The sequence below is a fragment of the Lissotriton vulgaris genome, chromosome 1_1 (genome assembly GCF_964263255.1).
Source record: "Lissotriton vulgaris chromosome 1_1, aLisVul1.2, whole genome shotgun sequence".
Classification (NCBI taxonomy): Eukaryota; Metazoa; Chordata; class Amphibia; order Caudata; family Salamandridae; genus Lissotriton; species Lissotriton vulgaris.
This window is the reverse complement of record NC_141685.1, coordinates 435,402,497-435,418,091: the sequence shown is the minus strand read 5'-3', so window position 1 is coordinate 435,418,091 and position 15,595 is coordinate 435,402,497. Positions and strand designations below refer to the sequence as shown.

Genomic DNA, 15,595 nt, shown 5'->3' with positions numbered 1-15,595 from the left:
TCATTTTGGACATTCCTAAACATAATCTAATTTCTGACTCATTGAAATCTTTATATTGACTTTCCATGCACAAACATTTGCTGTTCAAGGCTCTGTGTTTGGCCCACAAAGCTGTATCCCTAGACAAAATTTTAGATCTGGCCACCTGCATGATGCAAGTATTCCCAGAATTAGGCGTAGTGGACTAGCAGCCAAGATTTGGAATTCCCTTCTTTTGTACGTAAAAAAAAAATATATCATCTCCTATTTAGGAAACATATTCAAACGTGTCTACTTCAGCTTACAGTTCAATTATCTTGAGGCCTCCTTCAACTCTCCTAGGTCGGTTATGTAGCGCCAAGATTTCATAGGCTATTAGTGCTTTTTAGAAGCTTGTTTTAATTCATTCATTCATTCATCCTCGTATGTTGAACAGTCTGTTATCTTCCTTGATCTGCAGTATTCTCTCGTTCAATACCGTTTCTCCTCCTTTGTCAAATGCTTTTGTGATTATTAGAGTTATCTGGTTTGTGTATATATATATATTTCTGTGTGTGTGTGTGTGTGTGTGTGTTTATGTGCCCCCATGTGTTTGTTTGCATAAGCATATGTGTGTGTTCGTCTTCTCTTTAGAATAGAGGCAAGAAGGAACAGAAATGTGCTGTTGTATGGATTAGAAGGCACAGAAATGTTTATTGTCATGACGCATTTAACAGTGCAGTATTCTCACTAACAAAAACGCCTGTTTGAACTGAATGCTTTCTTCTTTTGAAAAATGAATGCTGGTGGAGCTATGATGTGAGATCCTCCGTGGAGGAACTAGTCACCGCCACCAGTGTCCTTTCTCACTGTATAATAAATATCCAGAATGTGGTGGCACATTGCAACCATGGGTCAGATAAAAGCCACCCAAGAAGTGCTGCAATCCCATACAAAATGTTTTCTGGGGAACTAGATACCACTGTCCAGGAGAGTTAGGTGCCATTGAGCATCAGCATGTCGGTGATTAAGGTCAATACTGCACACAACCTGGATATTTGATTCTTGCAATTTCCATAGACCTATTAAGTGACAGAAGGACACATTAAAACACACCTCTTTTAGACCTACTACAATTTTGAAAATCCACATTTAGGCAGCTAGCTGTCCTGAATTTCCTGAACGTTGTATGTAATGTAAATATAGATGTTAAACTTGTATGTATGTATATTGTATTTCTATAGCATGAACCTAGCCAAAAGAGAGTGAAGTGCTGTACATGACTGAGGCAAGATGGCGGGCGCTACTAGCGGCTGAGCGGCAGCATCAGCAAGGACTCTGGATTCGATATGATTGTTGGCGTGTAGATCTCAAATTTTCTCGGAAAAATCCCCCCAGAAAGAAAATTGAGAGAAACTAAATGGATGGAGACGACATACCGGCTCTCATTCGGCCTGATCCGGGCGTTGGCGGGTCTGTGCGCCGACAGTCCTTTGGCGTTTTTTCAGTAGCGTACCAGGCGGAGCAGGCGGAGCTCGCGGAGCTCACGGAGCAGGAAGGCGGAGTGGTCCCAGAGGCTCCAGAGTGAACATCGCTATCGGAATCAAGGCGGAGCTTACGGGTTGGGTGATTGCAAGGCGGTGCGGTCCGGGTGAGAGGCGGCGGCTGTGCAAGATGCCCCCGAAACAAAACAACATTGGGAAAGCGTCTACCAAAAAGAAAGTGGTGGAAAATATTAATCCTGCTACAAGCGTGAAACTAAATCCAGATGGAGTTAACACTCAAAACGAAGTGGACGGAAAAGGGAAAATGAAAACGCAGGAGTCAACAAAGGAAATGAGACCACCTACAGTCAGGACCAGGCTGGCCACAGCCAATTTGAGCATCGTGGATATGTTCAATCGAGCCGGTAAGGAGAAGGAGACCAGAGCGCCAGGAGGCGAGGCAGACATAGAACCGGAGACAGAGGCTGAGAGACTGGATGCGACAGAACCGCCTGAACCCATGGTAAGCCAAAATATGACTGGTGACTCTGAGTGCATGATTGGGAGCAAGACCCAGGGCCAAGTTTCTATTCAAGACTTGGGCATACTTTGCACGCCAGGAGGCAATGAGGTTGATCAGGGTGAGGATCCTGGAAGCGAGACTAAGAGCTTAATAGGGGTCGTTACCAGCACCGGCAACTGCCCCACAACTAAGAAAGTAATGAGCAGCATAAGAAAAAATCATGATAAGGCACAACCAGGAACTGCGCAACCAAGCGATATCCTCCAGACAAATATGAATCAAGAGCAAGAAAGGGAGGAGGAGAAGACTCCAAGCGAGGGCTTTGTCTCAGTGCCGGAGGAGGCAGATTGGTCCGAGGATGAAGAGGAGCAAAGCTCGGACATAGATGGCAGTAACCCAGAGACAGAGCGTGACCCAGAGGGAGATCTGGTTACTACGGCGGTCAAAACGATGGCGCCATAAAAAAACCAGACGAAGCTGGCCTGGGACCACTCGCCGACGACACTGCTCCAAGGCAATTCGATTCGAGAACATAACTTTGAGGATACCCAAGAGGCTAGTCAGCGAGCAATGCTGGAGGCAATTCATCACAAAATAATTGCACATCGGGAAGAAACCAGGCAGGATAGCTTGAAAGCGCAAGCGGCCATGAGGAAAATGAAAAGCGTGGTTAGAAAGCTATCCAAGGCCACTGTGAATGTGGGGGACAGGGTCTCGAACCTAGAGGAAAGAGTTGTTGCTACAGAGAATGAAGTTGCTGCGGCCACTGTTAAGGTAGAATCATTTGGAGCTCAGGCACAGGATGTCCAGTGGAAGCTGGAAGATTTGGAGAATAGGCTCAGGAGGAACAATCTAAGAGTCCTTGGCGTCCCTGAAGGTCGGGAAGGGGGCGATGTTAAAGCCTTCATAGTGAACCTATTTGAGAAAGCCTTTCCTGAACTGGCCAGCTGGAACTGGGCCCTAGAAATTCAGAGGGCACACCGGACACCGTTTAGGATCCGCCGGAACACGAAAGAAGGCGATAGCCCAGAGCAATTTTGGTATTCTTTGGGAACTATATTCTAAGACAATCTGTGGCTGAGAAAGCAAGACCGGACGCGAGGAAAACCGGCGAGGGGGTCACCTTCTTCGTTAGACCGGACTTTTGACATACTACGGTGGAGCGGCGGTGGAGGCTGCGACAATTAATTAAGCCCTTCCAGGATAAAAAAATCCAGGTCTATCTTATAAATCCGGCTCAGCTTAAAGTAATTTATTTAGGCAAAACAATGTACTTTTCTTCAGAGATCAAAGCCCAAGAGTTCCTGGACTCTGTATAAGTAATAGGAATAGAAGCGATCTAATCACTCGTTCATGCACCAGGGGCATATACACTGGGGGGAAGGGCTCTGGGCAATAGCTATAGGTTATGTGCTGATTTATGTTTAAATAGATATGTATTGGTTTGGGTTTCTTTGAGGTTTACACTATTAAGTAGGTTTATTGAGTCCACTGCTATGCTGCACCCATCACATGCACTGACTTTGTCTGCGTGCCTTGCCAGGGAGAGTGTGGGGGGTGGGGGCCAAGGAGGGGGGTAAAGGTAAGGGGGGGCGGGCTGGATGGAGGGAGGTGGGTGAGGGGGGGAGGGGGGTGAAAACATTAAAATGAAGAGAGTTTGTATCGTCAATGTGTTCATAAACGTAAGAGCAATTTCAAAACAAAGGACATATTTCTATTATGTATCTACTAGTTATCTAGACAGGTTGATGAGATGGCATTGTTTGATATATAGCTATGCCTATGCTCAGGATTGGATCTCTTAATATAGGAGGATTAAATGACTGGAAAAAGAGGGGTAGGTTTGAGCAATATCTTAATGTGGTGGGTCTAGATATCATATGTCTACAGGAGACCCACTTACCATGGAAGAAAAAACATTGGCTGAATCTAAAAGGATACGAAATGTTGTCTTGCTCGTCCCAGACCTCTATGATAAGAGGGGTGGCTATTATTAGTAAGGTTGGTCTAGGGGGGGCTAAAAGGTGTAAGGCAGATGCTATGGGTAGGTGGGCTATCTGCGAAATGAACTTGGGATTTACTATATGCTCGGTGTATGGGTCTAACATAGATGACTTCAGTCGTATAGAGAATGAATTGATAGACTGGCCAACTCCTATAGTATTATGTGGGGACTTCAATATTTCAGCTAATTTTTCGGATGATAGTCCCTACGCAGGTAGGAAGCCGAGGGTATATAGAGCGGTAACCTCAATGATGTGGTCACATGGATTAACTGATGTGTGGGGGAACTTAGAGGCAGGCGACCCAGGGTATACGTATTTCTCACACCCTTTCAATAAATACACGAAACTGGACTATTTTATGATCTCGGCCACCCAGCTAAGTAGGGTGAAAATAACCAAACTCCCAAAAGTTCTGTCAGACCATAACCCTCTAGTTTTAACTATGGATATAAACAAACCACGAAAAAATCCCAGGCCCTGGACCTTCGATAGGAAACTATTAGCGGATGCGGATTATCTAAAACATATGAAGGTTTGGTCCCAGGCCTTCTTTGATGCTTATAGGTATAGCGCATCTAGGGGTGTAGTTTGGGATAGTTTCAAGGCAGGACTAAGAGGCGAGACCATCAGCTATACCACTCGGATTTGGAAAAGGGTTAATCAGGAAAGAGAACTTTTGATGGGCAAGTTGATTGAAGCTGAGGCACAACACAGACAGGATATAAGTCTTGGGGGACAATCCACTGCGAGTCTAGAAAGGGTAAATTCTATAAAAGCAGAGCTCCAGAAACAACTGGCTAAAAAGGCGGCAGCAGAATATCAGTCGCAGAGATCAAGATTATACGAAACGGGGGAGCAAGCAGGAAGAGCGCTAGCATTATGAATTAGGCAGGTGGCTTCCAAGAATACAGTGACACAAATAGAATATGAGGGTCAAACATATGATAAATCGAGTGAAATTCTAGATGCTTTTAGAAAATGTTATCAAGTATTGTACCAGGAGAAGGCGGAAGCAGAGGTTTCAAATACAAGTTGGCTTGATATGGGCACCAAGTTACAACAGGCCCACGTAGATTCTCTGGAGCAAGATATTACGTTGTCTGAAGTATTAGAGGCCCTGCAAGATCTGGCAAGTGGGAAGGCTGCGGGTCCAGATGCTATACCGCTAGAGATGTAGAAGAGTTTAAGGGATGAAACAACTCCGATGCTCCTGGATCTGTTTAAGGGTGTCATGAATACAGGAGTAATACCCGAGTCTTGGACAGAAACTAATATAGTGATTTTCCACAAAAAAGGGAACCCAAGGATTAATCCCGGTTCCTACAGAACAATATCCCTGATAAATAGCGACAATAAGCTCTATGCAAAGATTATGGCCGCTCGCATGCGGAGGATTGTTGCGACCTTGGTTTCTCCCTGGCAGCATGGGTTTATCCCAGGTAGGGGTACTACCGACCATATTAGGAGAGCTATCACCCTATTTGACATCGGGGCTGCCAGGGGGGAGAGGGTCGCAATGATCCTCCTCGATGCGGAGAAGGCATTCAACCGCGTCAGATGGAGCTTCCTATGGAAGGTTTTGGAGGAAAGGGGGTTTGGCCCAAGATTCTGTCAGGCAATTCAGGCAATGTACTCCACACCTACGGCAAGAATCCAGTTGATGGGTGAAAGATCTGGGAAGATAAATATAACAAGGGGTACGCGACAGGGGTGTCCGTGTTCACCAATCCTATTTGCGCTATACATCGATCCTTTAATTACCCAAATAATGAATAGTGTTGCCATCAATCCGGTAGTCACCAACGGGTTCCAGACTAAACTTTTCGCATACGCAGACGACCTAGCAGTTATCACTAATGACCCAGAGTCAGCTATGAGAGAAATAGTTAATATTACCGTGCAGTTCGGTGGTTTGTCGGGCTATCGATTAAATGTGGGGAAAACACAAGTATTATGTTCTAAAAAGGTAGCCAAGCAGGATGCCAGGTATGTGGATTCTGTCGTCTACCTGGGTATAACAATAGATGCAGAACCCGGAAAAATAATTCAGGATAACCGCTTATGCACTCAATGGAAAAAGATTTAAAAAGGATGGACTCACTCCAGCTGTCGATAATCGGTAGGGCTAATGTCATTAAAATGACAATGTTTCCTAAGGTTCTATATAAATTCAGGGCAATCCCCTTCAAAATTGAAGAGAAGGTCATCAAGGAAATTGAAGCCATATTTATGAATTTCCTGTGGCATTATGGTAAAATAAGGAGATCAAGTAGATACATGTCATTGCCACAGGAAAGAGGTGGGTTGGGGCTGCCAGATCTAAGGAGTTATCACTGGGCATGTGTTCTTATCGATATGGCAATCCTATTCCAACCAGGGGGACCAACCTTCAGACAGGAGGATATACCATCGATCTTCCAGCTGACACTGGGTAGCGAAGCAATAGGTATGCTGTTGAGGAGAACTCAGAAGAATTATTACAAGAAACTGGGGTATAAAATATTGGAAGATGTATGGCGAATGTGGTCAACTTTTAAGAAGATTCTAGCTATACCCAGGTACCACCAGCTCACACCACTTTGGAATTCGACACTCTTCCCAAATTTGAGTAGGGATTGACCTTGGAGGCACTGGGAGAGACAGGGTATTGTCACGCTGGGGCAAATAATGGTAAAGGATGAGTGTAGACCCTTGGAAGATCTCAAGCTGCGGTATTCGTTACAGGGCTGTCAAGAGTTTAAGTATTTACAGCTTGTTAACGGAATCAAATCAATAAGGCCACGCATCATCATGACAAAGAGTTGTGAACTATTGGAGTATTTGAAGCAGAGTGGCCATAGAATTAAGGATATATACAAAATATTCATGGAAGGGTCAATGGACGATATGGTTAAAATGGAATCAGCCTGGTCCACAAAGCTGGGGGATCCGGAAGTAGATCTGGATAAGGTCCTCGCGATGGATAAAAGATTTCTGCGATCCTCGAATCTAAGGGCCCACCACTATAAAACTTTATTTAACTTGTATTACACACCGGCAAAACTATTCTCCTGGGGGAAAAAGGCGGACAGTAATTGTCCGAGGTGTGGAACGGCCCAGCTGATAATATACACATGTTTTATGGATGCGAAAAATTGAATACTATTAAAGCTGAGATAGAGGTGTTTTTAGAGGGGCTGCTAGATGTTAGAATTAACCTATCCCCAACTCTGATAATCATTGGGTGCAATGTGAAATTGAATTTGTGCATTGAGGCGGAAGCTCTAGTTTTTATTGCTGCAGCAATACTGAGGATTTTAATCAGTGCAGCATGGAAGGATACTGAAGCACCAACCTTTCAAATGTGGATGTGTAGGATGCTGGGTATACATAATATTGAGGAAGCACTTTATGAGTTAAAGGGAGCTAAGACACAGGAAATGGGTCTAAGACTCTGGGCTCCAGTTACGGCTTGGAGGGTGGCAAGAGTCTAATGGCTGCTAGTGTATTGTAACTATATCGTTTGTCTACCGTTTTTAAGAACTTTTAGGAAGGTTGGTCAGCGGTTCCGCTGTATTAGCAAAATGCTGGAGAAATGTTTTATCATCAATGGTTTATATGTATTTATGTATTTATAATGGAAAAAAATTCTTGTGTACTGCATTGTATGTGTATGAACTCTCAATAATAATAAAAAAATAAAAAAGAAGTGCTGTACATGATGCAAGATACATAAAGAGGAGAGAAAGTTGGATTGTGAATGGTTACTGCATTATTATGTAATATTCCTTATGGAGGGGAGTCTTCAATCCTTTGCTTAATTGTAGCAGCTTTGGGGTGGTCCTGATGGAATGGGAATGTTGTTCGAGATTATTGGTGCATAGATTGAAAAGGACAGCTGTTTTGTTTTTTCTTTTTTACACGTCTTAATCTGCAGAGAAATTGTGTCCTTACTGCAGGTATTTAGTGATCTATGACATATGCGAGCTTTTTTGCAATATAAGTGGGAGTGCAGGGCATGATATATTTGTAAATGAGCTTTGTAGCTTTGGACTTTGGAGTATTCAGATGTTAATCTGAAAGTACCTGGTAAAAACCTCTATTGCTTATAGTGATTAGAAAAAATATATTTTAAGCAACTACCATATTCTGCAATGGTCAGGATTTATCTCGGGTAAGGAGGGTGGGTCTTCCATTGTTTGGCTTCTAGGACCCTGAAAAAGCAGCCCCCACCAAAGTCTCATTCATAGAATGTAATGATTAGCCTAGCAGTAGAGGATGAGAGCAACATTTTGTGCAAAATTTAGACTGAAGTAAACACAAAGGAACACCTGATGAATGATTCAGATTGTCTTGAATGGAGCCCTTTGCTAGATGGACAGACAGTGTAATTGGCATCTAAATGGGGAGATGGTCCCCGTCTGTCCAAGCTCAAAATGTTTCATGTAGTACAATTGTGAATCATCTTAAGCCAGTGAATCATTTTTATGGCAGACAAAATTGCAGGCCGTTACAATAATCAAGTCTCAACATAAGTGTTGTCTTGTAAATACATTCAGGACCATATAAAATATAAGAGAGAGCGGGTAGTAGTGGAAATAAATTGCACCTCGTATTCAAAGTATACACTACAGTGGCATATAGTAATCGCTGAGTATATATGATACATTATTAAATGAAATGGTGCTTTAAAGGTAATCCCACACCCTACTTCCAAAGTTGTGAGTACGCATTGATCCAAAGGCCCAATGTGCCAATGTAGCAGTAAGAAACAAATAAGATCCAAACAGTAAGGATTTGTCTTGGGAAAAAAAATCTTTAATGTACAAAAACTTTGTTTGAGTATTTCTCAGTAAACTCGTGTTCCACAAGTCATTTTCACCCAGTTTTCAATACATTGATGACAGACAACAAGTGTTTCGTCACACAGTAGCTTTTTCCAAGGAATAAATGTTTTTAAATTTGATGGTTTCGGGAAAGAAAAGCGAACAAATAGTGTTCTATTTCGAAGGGGTTCTTCTAGTGGCAACCTAGCGCTGCTCAAGTTGCCACCATTACGACCACACTCCAGACATAAATTTGGGTTACCTTCCATTATTTTCTGCCTGCCATTGGCAACTTGAGCGGCTCTAAGTTGTCACTAGAAGTGCCTCTTCAAAATGGAAAACTATTTGTTTGCATTTCTTTCCTGAAACCAACAACTATAAAAACATTTAAGCCTTGTAAAAGTCACAGTGTTAGGAAGCACATGTCGGCTGTCTTCAATATATTGAAAACTGGATGAAAATGACTTGTGTAACAAGAATTTACTGAGAAACATTTTTCTACATTAAAGAAAACTTTTTCCAAGATAAATCCTTACTGTTTGGATCCTATTTATTTCTCGAACACTTTAATGGAGTGTTGTGGTATTCCTTTCTGCTATGTTTGGGAGAATTTGGAGACAGTAGGAGAGCTATTTTCTTTAATATTTTATAAAAGAGGCAAGAAGACGTAACTTTATCAACCTTCGGGCCAAAGGTGAGGAAAAAGTCCAACTAGCCATTCAGGCTTTTAACAGTCAGGAATGGGGGCGGGTGAGGTATCCCATTTTTTTGGGCCACCAAGTTTCTGACTTCATTGGAAGAACCTAGGATAAAAACTTCTGTCTTGCACTTGTTTAGTTGTAAAGCGTTTTTTATTATTGGAAAAGGCAACATCATAAAGTCATATTTTAAAACTTCTCTTTGATACAGCTAAGCAGACTGTCCAAGAAGATAATAAGTTGTGTATCATATAGGCGAAACCATATGAACTGATCAAGCAGTCCAGCATCACTTCATTATGAACAAACTTGGACTTAGACAAGAGCCTTGTGGGACACCTTGCCTTACATGTCTGGATGCAGGTGCAGGATTACATCTTAATTGCTTGGGTTCTGTCCTGTAAATAAGACCCCACTGATTTCAAGGTTGGTCCTAAAATGACGAATTCGGATACCCTCCTCTGCAAGATATTATGGGAGGGATTGGATGGAAAGCGAGAGGAGATAAAGAAGAATAAGTGTCGAGCTTCTGCAACTAAGGAAAGTATGGCATTAGAATCCAAGACAGATGCAATGATTAAAGTGGCCTTTTTCCAGCATCTAATAGGAACTGGTTGAGGAGAAATTGGGGGGAGGGGGGTGGTTACTAGGACTATAAGACTCTGGGGTGGGCTTTTTCAAGGTGGCTGAAACAATGGCAAGCTTCAAGATCAAAGGTACCATGGCCGAGGACATGGTAATTAGCACCTGCTAAACTTCTGTTTTGCGACCCATCTCAATTTGAATTATGTTTTGTTCATAGCGATTGCAATTCACAATTTGTTAACTAGTTGTTAAATACATCCATGGTAAAAATGCAGTTACTTTAGTGATTGATATACAGTGCCGGTGTTGTAGTCATTTAGCTTCTAATGGCTAGTGATGTAATAAAGCCATGCAAAACCTATCCAAATAGTGTTGTTGTATATCACACTTCCCAAAGTTTGTAATGCCTTCTGGGTTTTTATGGTCCTAAATGTTATTCTAAAACAACAGTTCATTAAGTAATACTTTTGTTCCAGCTAATAGTGATTTCCTTCACCAGATAGTCCTTTATTTCTGTTAATTTGCTTACTGATTAAATGTTTTTGTTTATACATTTTTCTAAGGTTTTGACCGCACTATCTTCCTAATCTCCACATGCCTCAAATTCAGTAAATGTGATTCTCTCTTTCTATTGCATTCTAAGCTTTTTATGTATACATTAGCAAATAGGAGGTATTGTTTGTTCAAATGTATTGTAAGTAATCTTTGTAAAATGGAATTATTCAAAGTAAAATATTTGTTATTTTACAGAGAAAGTCCAATCAGAGATTGATCAGGTGATTGGACACAGTAGACAACCATTGACGGAAAATAGAAAGAGCATGCCATACACCAACGCGGTTATTCATGAAGTGCAGCGTATCAGTAATATAATACCTGTTGGCGTTCCCAGATGTACTAACAGAGATACAACTCTAAGAGGATTCCATCTGCCAAAGGTGATAAATATTCAAATAAATCCTATCTGGACATTTTTGGATGATGTAGTTTTGCCTGACACACTTTAATGATATTTAGTGGAAGTTCTTGTTAAAGGGGTACATGACCTACCTAGATAGTCTGGAGCAAAGTCTTGATTTACAACTTTACCAGATACCTCTGAAGTATAACACATCTGATCAGATTAACAACATCCATTGGAAATCAAAACCTGTTACTATTGATGTAATAAACTATAACAAGTGAATTTTAGTCTTAAATGGTAACCATGAAACCCCTTTAATTGAACCTTTTTATGAGTGAAGTTTTACTATTTTCTGATCCACTACCTACATAACCTGCCAGGTACGAGCTCAGGGGACCTGTCAATCAAACATTTGGCACAGGGAATGGCCATTTGCCTCTGCTTCCCTGTACGAAGTTAGAGCAATCTCTCAGTGTTTGGTCCTACCAGCAGGGCTAACCGCAGATTTTTTGTTGATATATAATATTTATATATATATGCTTATGTGAGCAAGGCGACTGGGATCGCCGAAACGCATCTTTCCACTTGCACTTATGAATTGAAAATAAAAGGATTTCATTTCACTAGCAACAAGCGTATGTAAGAATCGGTTTCTCTCCTAATGGTGCCTGCAAAAAGCATTTGGAGCACAACCTTATATATATATATTTATATATATATATATATATATATATATATATATATATATATATATATATATATATATATATATATATATATATATATATATATATATATATATATATATATATATATATATATTACCTACTGGCAGTCGCCAGTAGGTATATATAGTTAGGATTTTTTCTCTATGGGATTTTTGAAAATTCTATGTCTAATAACTTTGGCGTTTGTGGACGGAATTGGCTGAAATTTTCAGGAAAATGGAACATTTTGTTTCTGAGCAGCCCCTGACAATTTGGGGGGGTTTCATCAAGGGGGGGCCAAGAAAAAAGGGGGTCCCAAAATGCGTTTTTCCCATGTTAATTTCCATAGGGCGGTTGGCCTCACTTTTAGCTCGAACGGCTGAATGGATTTGCACGAAACTTGGCAAAATTGTAGGGACTGTTAGCCCGATGTGCCTTTGCTAGGTCTCAATATATGTGCTCCAGTGGATTTTGAGTAATTTAGGTTCAAAAAAAGATATATATCTGGGCGGAGCCTAACCACACATCTGATCTGATTGGCTGTCAGCACTTCATCCAAGAAGTGTTGGCAGCCATCTTGGGACCAATATACATGATAGCACCTCATTAAAAAGCATTGTAGTTAATAGAGGGTTTTAGGACTTTAGTTACGTTATAAATCATTTGCTGATGGTACCATACTCGTTTTAGGAATTGTGGTGGGTTCTAAGGTGATTTTACCATGTGAAAAAACCTTCTGCTGTGATATCATGAATATTGTTTGAAAGAAAACGAATATCTCATGATTTTCCCACAGTGGTTTGGAAGGGGATCTATAAGCTAAACTGAAAGCATATTTTCTGTAAATTCACATTATCTTTCTCAGTCATGTGACAATGAAGTCTGACATTCTCAGTAAAACCTGTACATCCAACAAGGACAGAGACTGTCAGTTGATTCCTTTGTGCTCTACTGCAGCCTCCTAAAGTGTTCTAAAGAACAACTAGAGCGCTAACAGTCCTACGTATTACAAAGGTATAGCACACCTGGAGCCATCGTGATGGGAATAAAGTGGTAACTCTTAAAACATTTAATTTAAAAAGGAACAAAATGAGGGGGTATATTATGCAATAGAAGGTATTATTAGTGCTGCAGAAAGAAAAATTAGGGCACATTTTGAGTGACTTTTCAAATCCTCTTCTATTTCATTAAAAAATTCTGACATGCAGTCTCCCAAAATGGCCACCAGAGACAAAAGAGCCCAAATGTAGCCCAAATATCACCCAGATGTAGCCCAAGTATAGCCCAATGACAGAATGTCCCAGAGTGTTCTAAAGAACAACTAGAGTGCTAACAGTCCTACTTATTACAAAGGTAGGCACACCTGAAGCCATCTTGATTGGAATAAAGTGGTAACTCTTAAAACATTTAATTTAAAAAGGAACAAAATGAGGGGGTATATTTTGCCATATGAATTATGATTAGTGCTGCAGAAAGAAAAATTAGGGCACATTTTGAGTGACTTCTCAAACCCTCTTCAATTTCATTAAAAAATTCTGACATACAGTCTCCCAAGATGGCCACCAGAGACAAAAGAGCCTAAATGTCGCCCAAATATCACCCAGATGTACCCCAAGTATAGCTAAATGACAGAATGTCCCAGAGTGTTCTAAAGAACAACTAGAGCGCTAACAGTCTTACTTATGACAAAAGTATGGCACACCAGAAGCCATCTTGATTGGAATGAAGTGGTAAGTCTGAAAACACTCAATTTAAAAAGGAACAGCATGAGGGGGTTAATTTTGCCATAGAAAGTATGATTAGTGCTTCAGAAAGAAAAATTAGGGATCATTTTGAGTGACTTCTCAAATCCTCTTCTATTTCATTAAAACAAATTCTGACATGCAGACTGAAACATGCACTTTGAATACCAGCAGCAGACGTCCCTGGTGAGCAGTAGCTTTACTACAGTGATCTAATGTGCAACTAGAGTGCTAACATTCAGAATTTATGGCAAATGTGTGACACATCTGAATGCCTTCTTGATGGAACCAAAGTAAACAAGCATTGAAAATGCAATAGATCTCGCCCTCGTTTAAGTTAAAGCCATTCTGTTTGTAATGAGGTGGCTTTTTAGCTTTGCTTTTATTAGTGTTTTTTCAACTTTCATGTAAATAACATGCATCTGTATGCATATAAGTATATGTATGCATGCATTTATGTTTGTATTTATATAGATATACAGATGATATATGTTTATATATGTATGTATATATATATATATTCACTGAAAAAACCATAGGTTATAGACCATATATAGTTAGGAATTAGCATTTACAAAACCTTGAAAATTCACTGAAAAAACCATAGGTTATAGACCATATATAGTTAGGAATTAGCATTTACAAAACCTTGAAAATTCACTGAAAAAACCATAGGTTATAGACCATATATAGTTAGGAATTCGCATTTACAAAACCTTATTTTACTCACACAAAACCATTGAAATTCCATATATAGTTAGTTTCACTAACTATATATCGCGCACCCGCAATCCACTGCTGATGATGTCACATATTACATCATTCATGACATGGTCAGTGACATCACTGATGACATCACTGATGACATCTCAAATGACATCACTGATGACATCACTGATGACAACATCCAGTGACTGTATGTTTCTGTAAAGTTAAAATATGTCTTACATATTGAAGAATGAGTGGATGTATAAGTGTCTGGATGAAGGATTTAGTAGGTGCATGACTGACTGTATGAGTGAGTGATTAAATGTGTCTCACTGAGTGCATGGGTTAGTGACTAAACTGTCTTAATTTGTGCATCATTATGTCTGTTGTTCTGTAAACTGTTGCATGTGTTGATAAGTAGCTATATGAGTAACTATATGGGTTATTGATTGGTTGCCCAAGTATTTGTATGGGAGACTGAGTGTGTGTGTGGGTGGCTGGGAGGTGTATGACTCTGTGCATAGATGTGTGAGCAGTTGATTCACTAGATGTATGGTTTCAAAAGTGCATGTGGAAACAGCTGTATGGGCGGTTGACTGTGTGCATGAGTGTATTGGTGAGTGAATGGATATCTCAGTGCTACATGTCAAAGTAAGTACATATGTAAAACACAGTACATGTGAGAGTTGACATATATAAATAACTGTGCATAAGAGCCAGTGAATGTGTGAGTGGCTGTATGGATCATTGTGAACTTGTATCAGGGATTGTATAAGAGAGTAAATATGTGTTAGTATATGTTTGAATAAGTAAAGTTTGTATAACTGTATAGTTGAGGAAATGGAGGTGTGATTGATTCTTTGCATGACTGATTAGGTGTGTGAGTAACTCCATGGATGAGTGACAGTCTGTGAGTGTCTGTTTACACTGATTGTATCTAAGGTTATATTAGAGTCTGAAGAGGTTCATCGTATTATCACATGAATGATATCATCAGTGATGTGATCAGTAATGTCAAATGAGATGTCATCAGTGATGTCATCAGTGATGTCATTTGAGATGTCATCAGTGATGTCATCAGTGATGTCACTGACCATGTCATGAATGATGTAATATGTGACATCATCAGCAGTGGATTGCGGGTGTGCGATATATAGTTAGTGCAACTAACTATATATGGAATTTCAATGGTTTTGTGTGAATAAAATAAGGTTTTGTAAATGCGAATTCCTAACTATATATATGGTCTATAACCTATGGTTTTTTCAGTGAATTTTCAAGGTTTTGTAAATGCTAATTCCTAACTATATGTGGTCTATAACCTATGGTTTTTTCAGTGAATATATATATATATATATATATATATATATATATATATATATATATATATATATATATATATATATATATATATATATATATTTTCACTCCACTTCCCAATTGCCTCGCTGCACAAACCAGGGTCACGGACACGA

The 15,595-nt window shown here is 40.2% G+C and overlaps 1 protein-coding gene across 2 annotated transcripts in view; it reads left to right on the top strand.

The window, feature by feature from the left end:
* LOC147747313 (cytochrome P450 2J2-like) overlaps positions 1–15,595 on the top strand; it is a 350,337-nt gene that overhangs the window by 304,321 nt on the left and 30,421 nt on the right. For both annotated transcript variants that reach the window (XM_086953095.1, XM_086953104.1), the window contains one exon: positions 10,810–10,997. In XM_086953095.1, the coding sequence (XP_086809221.1) occupies positions 10,810–10,997 (188 nt within the window). The remainder of the gene's footprint in view (positions 1–10,809; positions 10,998–15,595) is intronic.